This window comes from Pelophylax lessonae (genome assembly GCF_965119305.1).
Source record: "Pelophylax lessonae genome assembly, chromosome: 4".
Taxonomy (NCBI): Eukaryota; Metazoa; Chordata; class Amphibia; order Anura; family Ranidae; genus Pelophylax; species Pelophylax lessonae.
The window spans coordinates 579058884-579075443 of NC_138771.1; the positions used below are offsets into that span (position 1 = coordinate 579058884).

Consider the following 16560-nt stretch of genomic DNA (forward strand, 5'->3'; position numbering starts at 1 on the left):
TCGGCGTATGCTGTGGTTAAAATGCTGGTCGGCGGATCAAGCTTCCAAAAAAGCTTTGACTAATCTCCCCTTTCAAGGGGATCACCTGTTTGGTGCCACCTTGGATGAGATCATCAAGGGTATCACTGGTGGCAAGAGCACCTTTTTACCACAGACTACTAAGGGGAAAGCACCGTGTCGCAGACGGGGACCTTCCTTTTTCGCTCATAAGAAGTTTTTTCGCTCCTCTGGGGCGGGCGATAAGGCGAAATCCTCCAAAGCCCCCCCAGGGGGATTCAAAGGGCGCTAGTCGAGTAAACAAAGGTTCGGCCCTGCCAGACCTGAAGATAAGACCAACACAGCCTGAAGGTGCGCCCCCACCCATATCTGGGGTGGGGGGACGTCTTCACCGGTTTCCGGACCCATGGCTCTCCAGGATTCCAGACAAATGGGTTCAAGAGGTCATACGGTCGGGATACAAGATCGAGTTTCGATCACTTCCACCGGTGCGGTTCTTCCCTTCCAATATCCGACTATCCCCGGACCGCTTAGAAGCTTTGCGGGGGGCAGTGACGGATTTAATGCAACAAGGAGTGGTGGTCCACGTTCCTTGGACAGAACGTTTTCAGGGGTTCTATTCGAACCTATTCACAATACCCAGAAAAGAGGGCAAGGTGCGTCCAATTCTGGACTTGAGAGCACTCAATCATTTTGTCCAGGTGCAAAAATTCAAGATGGAGTCCATTCGCACAGTAGTGGCCTCCCTGCATCAGGGGGATTTTCTGGCATCCATAGACATCAAGGATGCCTATCTTCACATCCCCATTTACGCAGGACATCAGCGTTTTCTTCGCTTTTCCATGGGAGAGAACCATTATCAGTTTGCGGCGTTACCCTTTGGTCTCGCCTCTGCTCCCCGGGTCTTTACAAAGGTCTTGGCCCCAGTTTTGGCACTGTTGCGACAGAGGGGCATTTTGGTTCTAGGCTACCTAGACGACCTTCTACTCCGTGCGGAGTCTCCGCAGGCTCTGTTGCTAAACTTGGAGATCACGATGATCTCTTTGGAAGAGTTCGGGTGGCTGGTGAACCGGCAGAAATCATCCCTAGTTCCCACCAGGAGACTGAACTATCTGGGCCTAACTTTGGATACATCCTTGGCAAAGGTGTTTCTCCCGGTGGAGAAACTCCGGAAGATTCAGTCGGCGACTCAGTTATTATTGACCGTCAACTGGCCTTCCCTGCGGACTCGCATGAGGGTTCTGGGACTGATGGTGGCCTCCTTCGAGGCAGTACCGTTTGCCCAGTCTCATACCCGGATACTTCAAAAGGAGATTCTTCTCAAATGGAACCGGAATCCCGATTCCCTGGACAATCGGATCCGGCTGAGCGAACGGACCAGGGAATCTCTGGTTTGGTGGCTTTGATCACCAATGCTCAGTCAGGGGAAGTCATTTCTTCCAATCTATTGGACGATTGTCACCACGGATGCCAGTCTATCCGGGTGGGGTGGGGTTCTCGGCAGACGATCTGCTCAGGGGCTCTGGTCCCTGGAAGAATCCAGGTTACCGATAAATGTATTGGAACTGAGAGCGATCAGACTTTGTCTGATTCACTGGACCGAGCAGCTCCGGGCAGCCCGTTGCGGATCCAGTCGGACAATGCCACGGCAGTGGCTTACGTCAATCACCAGGGGGGCACCAAGAGTGTCCTGGCGGCCATGGAAGTGGCCAGCATCCTTCGGAACGATTTGTTCCAGCCCTCTCCGCGGTATTCATTCCAGGGGTGGAGAATTGGCAGGCAGATTTTCTCAGCCGTCAGATTCTGGATCAAGGGGAATGGTCTCTTCATCCAGAGGTATTTCACCAACTGTGCCTTCGTTGGGGCACCCCGGATGTGGATCTGTTGGCATCTCGGCTCAACAGGAAGGTGCGGAGGTTTGTAGCTCGCTCCCGAGATCCTCTAGCAGACGCCGCAGACGCGCTGGTCGCCCCGTGGGGGCAGTATCAGCTACTGTATGCCTTCCCTCCTCTCAAGTTGCTGCCAAAACTTCTTAGCAGGATAGAGGTGGAGGGAATTCCAGTTATCCTGGTAGCTCCGGACTGGCCTCGTCGGCCTGGTACGCCGACCTAGTCCGACTGGTCGCGGACGTCCCTTGGCGACTTCCTCTCAGGGAGGATCTGCTGACTCAGGGACCGATCTTCCATCCTGCTTTACGATCGCTGGCTTTAACGGCCTGGCTGTTGAGACCCAGGTGCTGAAGACCAAGGGTTTGTCAGCTTCAGTTATTCCTACTCTAATTAAAGCGAGGAAAGCGACTTCCAGAAAAGTCTATCATCGCACATGGAAGTCTTATATCGCGTGGTGTGAATCCCTTGGGTTTCCTCCACGTTCCTACTCGGTGGCCCGAATATTGGCTTTTCTGCAAAAGGGGGTTGAGCAGAAACTGTCCTTGAGCACTATCAAGGGTCAGGTTTCAGCGTTAGCAATCTTCTTTAAGAGGCCTCTGGCTACTCATTCCTTGGTGCGGAGTTTCATCCAGGGGGTGCGGCACCTGGCTCCGCCAGTGCGCGCACCCTTGCCGCCCTGGGATCTTAATTTGGTGTTGTCGGTTCTTCAGAAACCTCCCTTTGAAAATATTAGGGAGATTCCCTTGCTTACTTTATCCCAGAAGGTGGCCTTTTTGGTGGCTATCACTTCTGCACGCAGGGTGTCAGAACTGGCCGCATTGTCCTGTCGTTCCCCATATCTGGTGGTTCATAGGGATAAGGTAGTTCTTCGTCCGAATCCATCCTTCCTTCCTAAGGTGGTTTCAGATTTCCATCTAAATGAAGATATTGTGTTACCTTCCCTGTGTCCTAAGCCCAGTCATCCTCAGGAGTTTGCGTTACACTCCTTGGATGTAGTTCGGGCGATCAGGGTGTACTTGACTACTACGGAATCTTTACGTTAGACGGATTCACTTTTTGTGATCACGGATGGCCCTAGAAAGGGGTTGCCTGCGTCTGCCGCGACCATCTCCAGATGGATCAGACAGACGGTGGTACAGGCTTATTCTATGAAGGGTCGGGTTCCTCCGTTCCCTGTTAAGGCGCACTCCACTCGGGCGCTTAGTGCTTCCTGGGCCTTCCGCCATCAGGCGTCAGTGGTTCGGGTTTGCAAGGCGGCTACCTGGTCGTCGGTTCATACCTTTACAAAATTTTATAAAGTTGATGTGCTGGCATCGGCGGATGCCTCTTTTGGCCGCAAGGTTCTGCAGGCCGCTGTTTGAGGAGACCGGTGGTCTACCTCGAGGGTTTTTTTCTGTTGGGTTTTCAGTTGAGTCTCATCCTTTTGTCCGATGAGCCTTTAAGACTTCTGGTTGGCACCGGTTGGGCCTTCTGGATTGGATTTTGATTTCAGTTATCCCACCCCTCATTTGTGGCACTGCTTTGGGACGTCCCTACTGATATTAATCAGAGAGGACTGCGTCTGTCAATGAGCGACAGAGAAAGTTGGATTTTTGTAAGAACTTACCGTAAAATCCTTTTCTCTGTCGCACATTGACAGACGCAGTACCGCCCCTCTATTTTGAGTTGGGTTGGGTTAAATTCTCTGACACTGCTTTGTGACATAACTGACATCCTGTAGCAGGAAGTGAGAGGATATACCCTATGGGACTGCCCCTAAGGTGTGGCCAGAACGTTTTTCCTGCCTAGTGTCCTACTTCTGTAGGGGGCAGTATAACCCTACTGATATTAATCAAAGAGGACTGCGTCTGTCAATGAGCGACAGAGAAAAGGATTTTACGGTAAGTTCTTACAAAAATCCAATTTTATGGAGGAGACTAAAATAATGAATTTTATGAAGTACCAAAGAAGTCTCAAATTGTTGTATTGGTGCCATAATTTCTGTAATGAATGAGAGTACCTTTCCTATAATGGATCAGATACCCTCCTGAGGTTTCTTTTTTTTTTTTTTCTCCTTATCAAATTTGCTTTTCATTTTGCTGTGATCTGTGGGGATCCACTTCTTTTTTGGAATCTCCTATCCATAAAAAAAATGACTTGCCAGAAAAATTGAAATTTTTGGGGCTGATGCATTAAAACCGTAAAATTGAAGATGTTGTCAATAGCAACCAATCAATGATATAATGTGTATAAAATATTAATGACTGAAAAGCTTTGTGGCTGTAAACCCTTACCTATACCCAGTGAAGGGACCATCCTCAGGTGATACACAAGAGATGAAACAAATTCTCCTACGTAAGTTGTACCTGTTTATCTGCAGTCTTCTCTTTTCTACATCCATTCAGTGCTGAATTTATAAGTTTGACAAAAAGGGGACGGGGAGCTGAAGTTGCACTCTACAGAGCTCGGCGAGGGGAGTTCTGAGAGCTGATTGGAGGGAAAGAACTCACCCCCCTTCACACAGCTCACTGGAACTGAGCTGAGACTGTCAATCAGCTGGAGCTCCCTACCCTGTCACCTTTTCTCTTGGTGTCAGAAAAGCTTGTCGGAAGTGATCCATGGTGCTAGCAGTGGAATGAAGCAGCAGACAGAAATTACACTTAGTGCTTTTAATTGGGACAAGTACACACTATAGAGCAGGATTTCTCAACCTGGGTTCTGTGGAAGCCTAGGGTTCCTCCTGAGGTTTCTAGGGGTTCCTTGAGCAATGGGCAATTTCTGCCTCTCAGATAAGTTTCCAATGACACCTTTGTTCCTTTCAGCTCTCTGTAAGGGGATAATTCTTCCCAATGATGACAAGAGTAAGGAGCATTCTTTCCACTGACTGTCGCACTAATGTGTCATGAGTTGTAGATTTAAAATTTTTAGCAGGGGGTCCCTGAGACCAGAATTTTATTTCAAGGGTTCCTCTGTGTTGAAAAGAGAGGCTGCTATAGAAGATTGGGCTTTGTTCATATTTCATGTCTGAGGTTTACAGCCACTTTAAAGCCCCCTCTGTCAGTTCTGCGAGCAACACTGATATGTCATTTGTCCACTCTCTGATTCAATACACTATGCATGAAAAGTGTGGTCGGAAGACCGCCTTACGGGGCGGGGGTTATGATGCCATTCATTCAAAGCAAGTACTCAGTCCAGATTCAGGACATCATGTGGAGAAAAAGTAGTAGTGTGGCTTCTCTGCATTGACTCCAAATATTGCAGTTTGAGATGCATTTTTAATTTCTCCCATGCTTGTATTTTATTATAAAAATAATCGCTGCAAACAAGAATTCAGATTGGTTGCTTAGGGCAACAACCCAAGTTTTGTGCTAATTTTTTCTTTCATCCGTGTTCAGGATTACAATAGAGTCCCAGGTGTCAATGGGGCTGAGTGTCTGAAAGTCATAAATATTTTAGTGTATTCTAATGATCTTTAAAATAACCTTTTATATGTAACCTCACACTCTTATCCCTTTTCATCATTCCCAATTATATTTTGCTGCTTTCCCTGTCAGATGCCGGAGGAAGAAGCCTTTTGTGTGTTTGTGCGGCTGATGCAGGAATATCGATTACGGGAACTCTTTAAGCCCAGTATGGCTGAGCTGGGCCTATGTATATATCAGCTGGAGTATTTGTTACAGGTGCGTTCTTTTGATTTCTTTCCTAAATAAAATTTTACTAATTGACATTGAGCCAATTAAAACGTTTTGCTAACCGTAACGATGAATTCAGCATTAAAGTCTATGGTCTGGTTCACACCTATGCCTTTTTTGGTGCTTATTGCAAAATGCACTACAGCCTATTTAACATGGTTTCCTATGGGACACGTTCTCATCTATGCTTTTTTCAGCCACTGCCTTTTTGGAAAGGGTCAGGAACTATTTTTAAATGCAACGATGCGTTTTTGGTTCAATAGACTTCAGTCAAGATGCTGCATAAAAACATGTAGTGTGATTTGATGCGTTTTTTTTTTTTTTTTTTTTGCCCAACAACAAATTGAGCAAAAAAAAAAAAATTATGAAAAACACGTGCAAAAAAAAAGCAAAACAAACCTCAAAAAGCACTGCAGAAATGGATCAAAAGCAAACTACATGGGTGTGAACCAGACCTACATGTCCTTTTGCAGCAGATGATGATCTGCAAAGGATTGGTGAATTAGGAAAAATTCTGTATTGATTATTACAGCGGTTTTGGTGTCCACCACATTTACAAGGAAGCACTGTGCTTGCAGACTAGGTTGTGAAAAGTTTGTCCATGGTAGCACTGTTCTAGAACTAAAAAATTCTACAGCACTCTGCAATGTTAACAAAGTCTAGGGATATTGTCATTAAGTGAGGTGTTTTAATATTTAGGATTTATATAGGGCCTACGGGTTGTGCAGCACTTTATTATATAAAGGGAAGACCGTACAGTTACAATACAATTCAAGGCAAGAGGGTTTGGAGGGCCCTGCGCATAAGAGCTTACAACCTGAGCGGTTTATTAACGCACATCCATTTGAACGAAATAGGGGTTCAACTCCGCAAGATGGACGGTCATATAATTCTCATCCGGATTACTATCAGGTACTTCCCCAATATCATGGTAATAGTGGTTATATGGACAGGAATGGGCAATATTCGGAACAATATCAATGGGGAACGAATCAACATTTTTTTCCCGAGGTTACCCCCAAAACAAAGAGGCCAAAAAATCTAAAAGCGGGACCCGAGGGGGGAGGAGGGTCCGAAACAAAAAGAAGGCGGCTCTGAAGGATGGTGGTCTCTTTAATCTAAGTTCCGCTGTCATGTCCTATGACGAGAGGTATGTTCTTAATCATGGCCTAAAATTTGCACCTTCCAAACCGCTCAATAAATTTGACACATTTATTGATTTGCAAAAGTACGTCCGGAAGATGAACATTAAGAGGTATTTGATGACTAACCTTTTTAGCTCTAGGCAGGATTACACCATGGGCGTTAGGACTACCACTGCTGGAATCTGCTGCTGGACTCTGCAGTATATGATACTGAAATGTGTAGACTTTTGTCAGATACGGATACCTATGTCCCTTTGGAAGGGTGACCCAACAAAAACCTATAAGAAAGATTTGGAGGCCTTGGTAAATAGTGATTTTCAGAGGAAACTTCTTACCAAAAAAGAAAAAGCATTCCTTGTGCCCTCTGCACCTAGAATCCCCGTCATCTACTATTTGCCGAAGGTGCATAAGGATCCAGTACACCCACTAGGGAGACCTATTGTCAGTGGCATTGACTCGGTCACCTCCCGGGTGGGTAAATACATAGATCGCTTTTTGCAACCGTTGGTTGTTAAAACGCCTTGCTTTCTTAAGGATTCTATGCAGGTCATTAACGAGTTAAAGAACATTACATGGAAGGATAGCTACATTCTGGCCACAGCAGATGTATCATCGCTGTACACCATCATCTCCCACCAGCATGGGCAGGAGGCAGTTTCTGATTTCTTGGGACATGATACTCTGTTGAGTTTTCAGAGAGAATATATGTTGGCTTTGTTGGATTTCGCCATGGGCCATAATTATTTTTGGTTCAAAGGTATGTTTTACCTACAGAACAGGGGGTAGCCATGGGCGCAAAATTTGCGCCCGGTATGGCTAACCTGTTCATGGCCAAGTGGGAGGAGGATGTCGTGAGGGTATAGCTAGGCCCGAACTTGTGCTCTGGCGTAGGTATATCGACGACATCCTCCTCCTATGGGATGGTGACTTCGAATCCTTGAAACAATTTATGTCCTTCTTAAATACGAATGACAGGGGCATTAGTTTACAATATGAATTTAGTAGCTCGGAAATCCACTTGGGGGATGGTCAGATTGTGACCTCTACTTTCTTTAAGGAAACTGACAGAAACGGATTTATTGATACCACCAGTTGCCATCATTCAGCATGGCTGAAATCCATTCCTGTCAGCCAGTTTTTGAGGCTCAAGTGGAATTGTTCTCACAGAAGTGGTTTTCTGTGGGAAACCTCTTTATTGAGAACTAAATTTCTGGAGAGGGGTCACAAAGAGGAGATAAAGATAAAGCATTGGTACATGCTGATCAATGGAATAGAGAGGATCTTTTGCGCCCTAGGGTTAGGGAAAGCAATGAGTCATTCCGTTAAGCTTTTTTCTCCTCATATTCAGCTCAGCATTTCTCCATCAAGAAGATCTTGTGTAGGCATTGGCACCTACTAAAGAATGATGGAGTACTTGGTTCTCTTATCCCTGATTTGCCCCAGGTAGTCTATAGGGGGGTTCCCCCTTGAAGCTGCAGGTGGCTCCCAATATCAGAGACCATCCTAGAACAGTGTCCTTCTTTCAAGAGAGAGGGGGTTTTATCCCTGTAGAAGATGCGCTACATGCAAACTTAATGTTAAGAGCAGAAGAGTGGATTTGTTTCAATCAGGTTCAACAGGCCAAAAATTTAACCTCAAACCATTTACTTCTTGCTCCACCAGATATGTTGTTTATCTTATCAGGTGTCTTTACGACCTTGATTATGTTGGCCGCACGATCCGAGAGCTACATGTTAGGTTGAAGGAGCATGTGGCCAACATAGGTAAGGGCTATCCCAAACATAGTGTGTCGCGTCGCTATGATTTGTGTCACCAGAGGGACCCTAAGGGCACTATGTTTTTGGGTATTGACAGATTCTCTGGCAGTTGGAGGGGTAGTAATATGACCCGAGGAGTGTCCAAATTAGAGACCAACTGGATATACAAAATGAAATCATATATTCCTCTTGGGTTGAACATAGATTGGGATCTGAATGCCTTCATTAATAACTCTTAAATATTTAGATTACCATCAGAGACACTGCTGGCATTTTGTTTTATCTGATTTGTTTTTTGTCTAGCCTTGGGGGTTTTATTGGTTTTATATGGAGCATGTTTTATTGTTTTGTCTTTTTCAATTTATGTGCTCTTTAGAAGTTTAAATTATTCATATTAATGATGCATTAATATTGTATGTAATTATGGAGAGACTGGAATCCGTGTTGAAGTGTTCCTCCGTGCGGTCTGATCTATGGCCACTAGATGGTGCCGTTCTCTGACCTGGTGGTTAGTAAAAGTTGATCTGGCCCAACTAGATCAGACATTACCAATCAGTTGGTAATTGTCGTGTAATAGCACTATTTTTCTAATAGGACAGATTGTGAGAGATCATTGTACTTTTTATATGGTTAAAAGAGCTAGCAGCTATTTCTGTGATCGAGTGGCTGATAGCAGTCTCTATTGTTGCATCCGGTGCCTGGAATGCATTCATCTGGCTTCCGGCTTCCTGGATATACGTATGTGCCCCGCCTGCCTCTATTAGTATAAATGTAGCGTCGGCGCCGTGAGGCCACACCCCTGACAACGTCAGCATATGACGAAACTCGTTGGGAGGAGCCTACAACGGCGGACGCTACCATGAGGAGGAGACGCGGCGGCCATCTTTTTGGTGGGTAACACACAGATGCTGACCACATACGGAGGAATCGTTCAAGGCTATCCTGACTACTAACATGTAAGCAGTTTACTTTGGCGTGTGCCAATAAATCTTTTAGACTTAATACGCTATGAGGATTGCTTTTTTTGTCTCCACCTGAGCCATCCACTTCTAGAGGGGAATTTACCTGTCACACTGTGATATTGGAGAAGTTGTGTGATCACCGGTCTGTCTGCTTTTAATAGAAATGCCTGATTTGAGCGTTTTATGAGCGTTTTGTTGCTCATAAAAAAAAATGTGACTGAATGTACACTTTAAGGGCCTATTCAGACTAGGGTTGCTACCTCATCCCTTTAATCAAGAAAACATATTAATTACACAGGTTCTGAGGCTGATATAATGCACATAAGGCACCAAGTGAGTTTAATTACCACCTTAATCAGCCACAGAACCTGTGTAATTTATATGTGTCCTGGTTTTAAGGGATGGGGTGGCAACCCTAAGGCCCCTTTCACACGGGCGGTTGTTCTCCCATTGGTAAAAGCATGTTTTGTTATTTAGAAATTCCAACACTCCTGGCACAAAGATTACTCACATTTTGTACATTGCCATTATGTGCGATTACGTGCGGCTGCGGTAGTAAATTCTTGCCTTTTGCACCTGGACGCTGTCAACTTTATTTTTCCTAAATGCACAAAACCGTATGTTATCAAAACTTTGCTAAACGCAGTGTGTGAACGGGGTCATAGGGATGCATTGTCTGCATTTAGCTGCGGTAAATAAGTTCCTCTTTCCGCAGCTAAAAGCTAAATTCTAACCATTTGGGTGAAAGGGGCCTAATTCAGACAGCAGATTACCGCTGCGCTCTGTGCAGAGCCACTGGCAGAGGAGTGTTCATCCACCTCAGATCTGGGTGCTGGCAGCCCATAGAAGTGGATGCACACACAGCACCGGAGCGAACACAATCGCATGGCAGTTTGGCATGCAGGCAGAAGCGGGTGCACAGCGCAGAGCAATTTGTGTCTGTGCCAGCGCTGCATGTGCATCCACTTCTATGGGCTGCCTGCATGCAGCTCCAAGGTGTATCTGTAAGTGGCTCTGCACAGAGGAAGGCACTAATCTGCAGTCTGAATGAGCTCTGAAACACTATTTACATTTAAACTGCCAACATCACATAGTCCCAATTTGAAATAAAAGCTAGTAGGCTACCCCAATAACCCTAAGCTCTGATCACTATTTATACTCTTTTACCTTACCTGAGGGGAAAATCTCTTTAACAGATCCCTAAACAGCTGTTAAACCTAACAGCAGTGATTGTTGTCCTTTCCCACTCTATCAATAAAAGAAGCTTTAAACGTTTGCACCTAAATAGCAAATTCTGAATATTTAGTGTAGCCCCCTTCCCCCTTGCTAAAATGCTACATTAAACTGCAAAACAAAACCTGGAGGTGGGGTGGAATTAGATAATACACCATATTACCAAAAGTAATGGAATACCTGCCTTTACACAAAAATAAACTTCAATGGCATCCCAGTCTTAGTCCGTAGGGATCAATATTGAGTTGGCCCACCCTTTGCAGCTATAACAGCTTCAACTCTTCTGGGAAGACTGTCCACAAGGTTTAGGAGTGTGTCTGGGAAAGTTTGACCATTCTTCCAGAAACGCATTTGTGAGATCAGGGACTGATGTTGGACCAAAAGACCTGGCTCACAGTCACTGCTCTAATTCATCCCAAAGGTGTTCTATCGGGTTGAGGTCAGGACTCTGTGCAGGCCAGTCAAGTTCCTGAACCCCAAACTCGCTCATTCATGTCTTTATGGACTTTGCTTTGTACACTGGTCCAAAAAATTTGGTGGAGGGGGGTGGTTTTTTTATTGGTTTAGCTTGGCCCCTTAGTTGGCCCCAGTGAAGGGAACTCTTAAGGCGTCAGCCCCGGAATGGTTTTACTCTTAAGTTCTTCGTCCAGATCAGTTCAGATAAATACCACTTTTCTGCCCTCTCTAGACTGGGGATGTCTTGATACACTGGAATTAAGAAATAGACGGCACAGCGGTTTAGTGCATTAATGTAAATGTAAAAAAAGGCTTTATAGTATAAAAAAATGTATTCACAAACACTTGGCAAAGGCATATCACCTCAATAATGGCTGCAATGTCCAAAGTATCACATCATGGATTTAACGTCCACGATGATTGGCTAACGTGTTTCGAGTTCCTGCTTCTTCTTCAGAGCCAACTGAGCAGTGCCTTAACTCTTCTACTTTTACTATCAGATATGATAAGGCAAAGGAGTGATCGGATACTTAGCCCGCCCCTATGTGGTGTATGTTCACATGATGCTCATTTGCATACTGTTGCCAAGCAACCCACCACCTCAACCCAACTCAAGTTTATGCACACAGTCCTAGTAATCTAGTGATATGAGAAACATGCTAAAAAGTATTGATATTCAAACCTCATTAATGAACAATATGCAAAATAGCAGAGTATTTAAAACATGATTGCTATTAAAAGCAAAGATGTATACTTCCTCCAATCGTGATCAGGAATGGGTGGGGGGGTTGTTGGTCGTCTGGTAACAGAGGGTATGTTACCTACCAGACGACCGACACCCCCCTTCCCCCCATTCCTGGTCACGGTTGGGGGAAGTATACATCTCTGCTTTTAATATCCATCATATGTTTTAAATACTCTACTATTTTGCATATTGTTTGTTAACGAGGTTTTGATATCAATACTTTTTAGCATGTTTCTCATATCACTAGATTACTATGACTGTGTGCATAAACGTGAGTTGGGTCGAGGTGGTGGTGGGTTAGCATAACAAGACATTTTGGACCATTTCATGCTTCCAACTTTGTGGGAACAGTTTGGGGATGGCCCCTTCCTGTTCCACCATGACTGCACACCAGTGCACAAAGCAAGGTCCATAAAGACATGAATGCTTCCATCCAGGACTCTCCCTTATGATTGGCAACGGCGCCATTGGCTCCCGCCACTGTCAGTCAAATCAGTTAGCCAATGAAGCGAGGCGGTAGGGGCTGAACCGCAGCTTCATGTCTAAATGGACACAGAGCAGTAGCTTGGCTTGGGTGCCCCCATTGCAAGCTGCTTGCTGTGGGGGCATTCGACAGGAGGGAGGGGCCAGGAGTGCAGGCGGGGGAATCGAGAAGAGGAGGATCCGGGCTGCTCTGTACAAAACCACTATACAGAGCAGGTGTTTATAACATATTTGTTATTTTTAAAGATGCAAATATGGGAATTTAGTATCACTTTAAAGGTATAAAAAGCATAAAAGAAATGTAATGTATAGAACATTTATTGGAAGAGGATAACATGCTTTTACTTCCTTGACTTTAAGGCCTCATCCATGTGTATTTCACAGGAGCAGCTCCCAGAGCTGAATCTACACTTCCGCTCGCACTGTTTCCACACATCAATGTATTCCTCTTCCTGGTTTTTAACCCTGTTTCTCACCACCTTCCCCCTGCCTGTGGCGACACGTATCTTTGATATCTTCATTTATGAGGTAAGTGGCAGCCCTTATTATTTGGTGGTAGATGGAAGCTATATGCAAGACTTGGAATTTTATGTGATTTAGCATTTTGTCAATTGTGCAGGGACTGGAGATCATATTTCGAGTAGGGATGGCAATACTGACTGTAAACCAGACGGAGCTCATGCAGCTGGACATGGAAGGGATGTCACAGGTATGCAATACATGGAGAAAGGGTAAAGAAGCCAGTCTACAGCCACACAGAAGCCAGATATATTTCACAGCGAAGTGGAAAAGTCCTTGCCTTAAAGGGATCTTTTTGCTATTTCAAAAGAGTGAAACAAAGGCACCCGGTTTTATTTAAAGTGAAATACTCGTGAGGCCTATTCTCGTCTAAATGGGTACGGCTATTGCAGCTTTCCTTATTAGAACACTGAGATTGCGTAGGTGGCTATGAGATCCTCCCATTCAGGAATCAGTGAAGATATGATAAAACAAAAAGCTGTTTCTTTAGAAAAAAGGAATAAATGAATATGCAACAAAGTTTGCTTAAGTCCTTGCATTGTATATAAATCACTGTTGCTTGTATCTTTTTGGCAACTTTGTGGTAAAGTAAGGAAACAAAATCCTGTAGTATATTGTGCTTTTACTAAAGAATGTTATATATACACAAACTATTTGCAGTTTTAGAAAAACAGTACAGGACATACATAGTACTAAAAATATGCATGCAGCGCACATGCACATGTTACCTAACATTCCTAGCATTGACGATTTAAAGTCACTTGGTTTGTGTTATAGCTGGTCCCCGATATTCGTAGTAAACAGGACTCCAAGTGTCTCGGGCAGATTGCAGGAAACTAGGTTCTTGGTATTGTTTCTCTCTTGTAGTTTATGGCTTCCAGTGTTATTCCCTCTGGCAAAGCCCTTCCTTGGTCTTGTGGAGGGGGGGTCCCCCCATTCTTCCTCGTTTGTCCCCCCCAGTCTTCCTCGTTTGTCCCCCCCAGTCTTCCTCGTTTGTCCCCCCCAGTCTTCCTCGTTTGTCCCCCCCAGTCTTCCTCGTTTGTCCCCCCCAGTCTTCCTCGTTTGTCCCCCCCAGTCTTCCTCGTTTGTCCCCCCCAGTCTTCCTCGTTTGTCCCCCCCCAGTCTTCCTTGTTTGTCCCCCCCAGTCTTCCTCGTTTGTTCCTCATTTTGTTCTGATTTGTAGGCCTTTATAGAAAATGCACTATTTATCTATCAAAAAGCGTTTTACTGAGCAAAAACGTTCATCCTGTTTCTAAAGTGTTGCATTTGTAAGTGTTAAAAGCCAGTATAATGGAACTGTAGTGGTAAAAAGCACTTGTGGGTTTAGCCAATAATTTTTTTTATTTTAATTCTCCATGTAACGGGGATGTGGCACGCGCAAATTCTTTATTTGTGAATAGTTGTCCCTTTTTTCCAACTCGGAGAGTTGGGAGGATATGCATTACCACATGGGTGTATCCGTTGCTGACTCTTCTTCCTTTCTACATCAACTTCTACGAGAGAAGCATGTTCTAACTCCAAACTCTAGATGGCACTGTAATATCCTACATGCTATAGTTCAAATATATCAAAAGCTCAAGTTATGGTTAATCCCTATTGACATAGCTTTGGGTCCAATATTTGAAAAAGCTCCCCTAAAAAATGGCAATAATTAAAAATGTGTACTTTTCCCCATTGTGTTAGATGAGAGTGTGTGCAAACATTGTTCCAATGGCATTTGTTTGAGAGATGTTCCCACAAGAAAACTGTTGTGGTTTACTCTTGTTTATAAGTCTGAAAAATCTCAGAACCTATATCACAATCACTTATGGCACTTTTCCACTGCTAGTACCAGCTCGGCACTGCTTGGCCCAGCTCAGCTCAGTTTGCTTTTCCACTGCGTGGTACGAGTCGGCACGTTTCAGCACTGTATAGACTCTACTCGGCTTGGTTTGCTTTTCCACTAAAGAAGTAAGTGGGTGGGATTACAACAATTCTCTGACCAATCAGTGGCTAGTAGTGACAAACAATCAAGGCTGCATGCAAAGGATTGTGGGATAGGGTATAGGTACGGCCCGCTTGGAACCCCAACCGAGGTGATACTGTTTAAGCGAGCCGTACCATGTAGTGGAAAAGCGCCGCTGTACCAAACTGTACCGAACCGTTCTAACACGTACCATGCAGTGGAAAAATGCCAAACCGAGCCGTACCATGTAGTGGAAAAGCGCCGCTGTACCAAACCGTTCTAACACGTACCATGTGGTACCATGCAGTGGAAAAGCGCCAAACCGAGCCGTACCATGCAGTGGAAAAGCGCCTCTAGAGAGTTTTCTTTTAGGTTCCACTTTAATGGTTTGCGTCAGAGCTGCTAAATTCATCTATGGGGAATGCAACTTATGCTTGAAGTAAACATCTAAAACTGATGTCAAAGCATGCTGCAGATCCCATTGGCACAAGCCCAAAGCCTGCCAACACAGGACTTAACGTAACCCTATCTGTATATAGTAAGAGGTCCACATGTTCATTTACAAGGTCTCTACTAGTGACCTATTTGTTAAATATATTCTTGTGAAACACTAGAGTACATTAAAGGCGAAATATGTCTACTGAGGTTTTTTGATCATTGCCATTATCCACAGATATTGCAGCCAATACAATCAAATCAGTATTTCATTTCTGTTGACCCATGATGTACTGCAGATTCCATGGAACCAAAGTTTAATTTCTGCATGTTTTCAGTATTTTCAGAAGGTTATCCCACACCAGTTTGACAGCTGCCCTGATAAACTGATCCTCAAGGCCTACCAAGTCAAGTACCACACAAAGAGAATGAAGCGGTATGAAGATGTGATTGAACTATTAATGGGGTAACTTGTTGCTCTAGAGTAGGCTTTAAAGCTGAAATATTCTGTCCTTCCCTATTTAGACTGGAAAAAGAATATGCTGCTATTAAAAGTAAGGAGATGGAGGAACAAATTGAGATTAAGGTGAGTACCTACTGGAAATTACCAAATGTGTTATCCTCTTCCCATTTGCAGTCTGTAGGTTACTGTTCTCCTGCACGATGCTACATCAATCTACTTTTCAGCATGGAGTGTGCAGCACTGGGTGCACCTAGCTTTCAGGCCACACTATCCCTGACAGTGCTACTGGTCTCAAATTTTAGGAAAGCGGCATGGAGTGTAGCACTACATAGCATTGTGCACACCTAGATTGCAGACCACGCTGTCACTGACAGTGCTACTAGTCTGAAATGTTAGCAAAGCTGGGTGGAGTGTGTAGCACTGCATAGCATTGTGTACATCTAGCTTGCAGACCATGCTGTCACCAACAATGCTACTAGTCTCAAACGTTGGGAAACCATACTGATTAGTGATCGACCAATATTGTTTTTTTAACCCCGATACCGATATTTTGGTCATCGGATATCGGTATCGGCCGATATTGGACGATATTTTCGGACATTAAACTTTTTTTTTTTTTTATGTCTACAGGTACTGTGGTGGAGGGATCTGAGGGTCTAAAAGACACCAAACCCCTCCTCGGCACTTAAAAGCATTCAAAACGCCAAGTTTGGCTGTTTTGAATGCTGTAAGTTTTTTTGAATTTGGTGATGACATGACATCGCTTCCTGGTACTCTGCGGCGCCGAATTAAAAAAAATGGAGACCCGATCAGATGTCGGCGGTGCAGGTAGGGTGGGACGGGAGACCCGGGCGAGCCGC

At 44.6% G+C, this 16560-nt stretch overlaps 1 protein-coding gene across 1 annotated transcript in view; it reads left to right on the top strand.

Annotated features, from left to right (window-relative positions):
• The window catches only part of EVI5L (ecotropic viral integration site 5 like), a 147270-nt gene that overhangs the window by 66033 nt on the left and 64677 nt on the right, over window positions 1–16560 (top strand). Inside the window, exons 6-10 of the mRNA XM_082253297.1 lie at window positions 5420–5545; window positions 12723–12866; window positions 12958–13047; window positions 15576–15673; window positions 15763–15823. Of these exons, the coding sequence (XP_082109423.1) occupies window positions 5420–5545; window positions 12723–12866; window positions 12958–13047; window positions 15576–15673; window positions 15763–15823 (519 nt within the window). The remainder of the gene's footprint in view (window positions 1–5419; window positions 5546–12722; window positions 12867–12957; window positions 13048–15575; window positions 15674–15762; window positions 15824–16560) is intronic.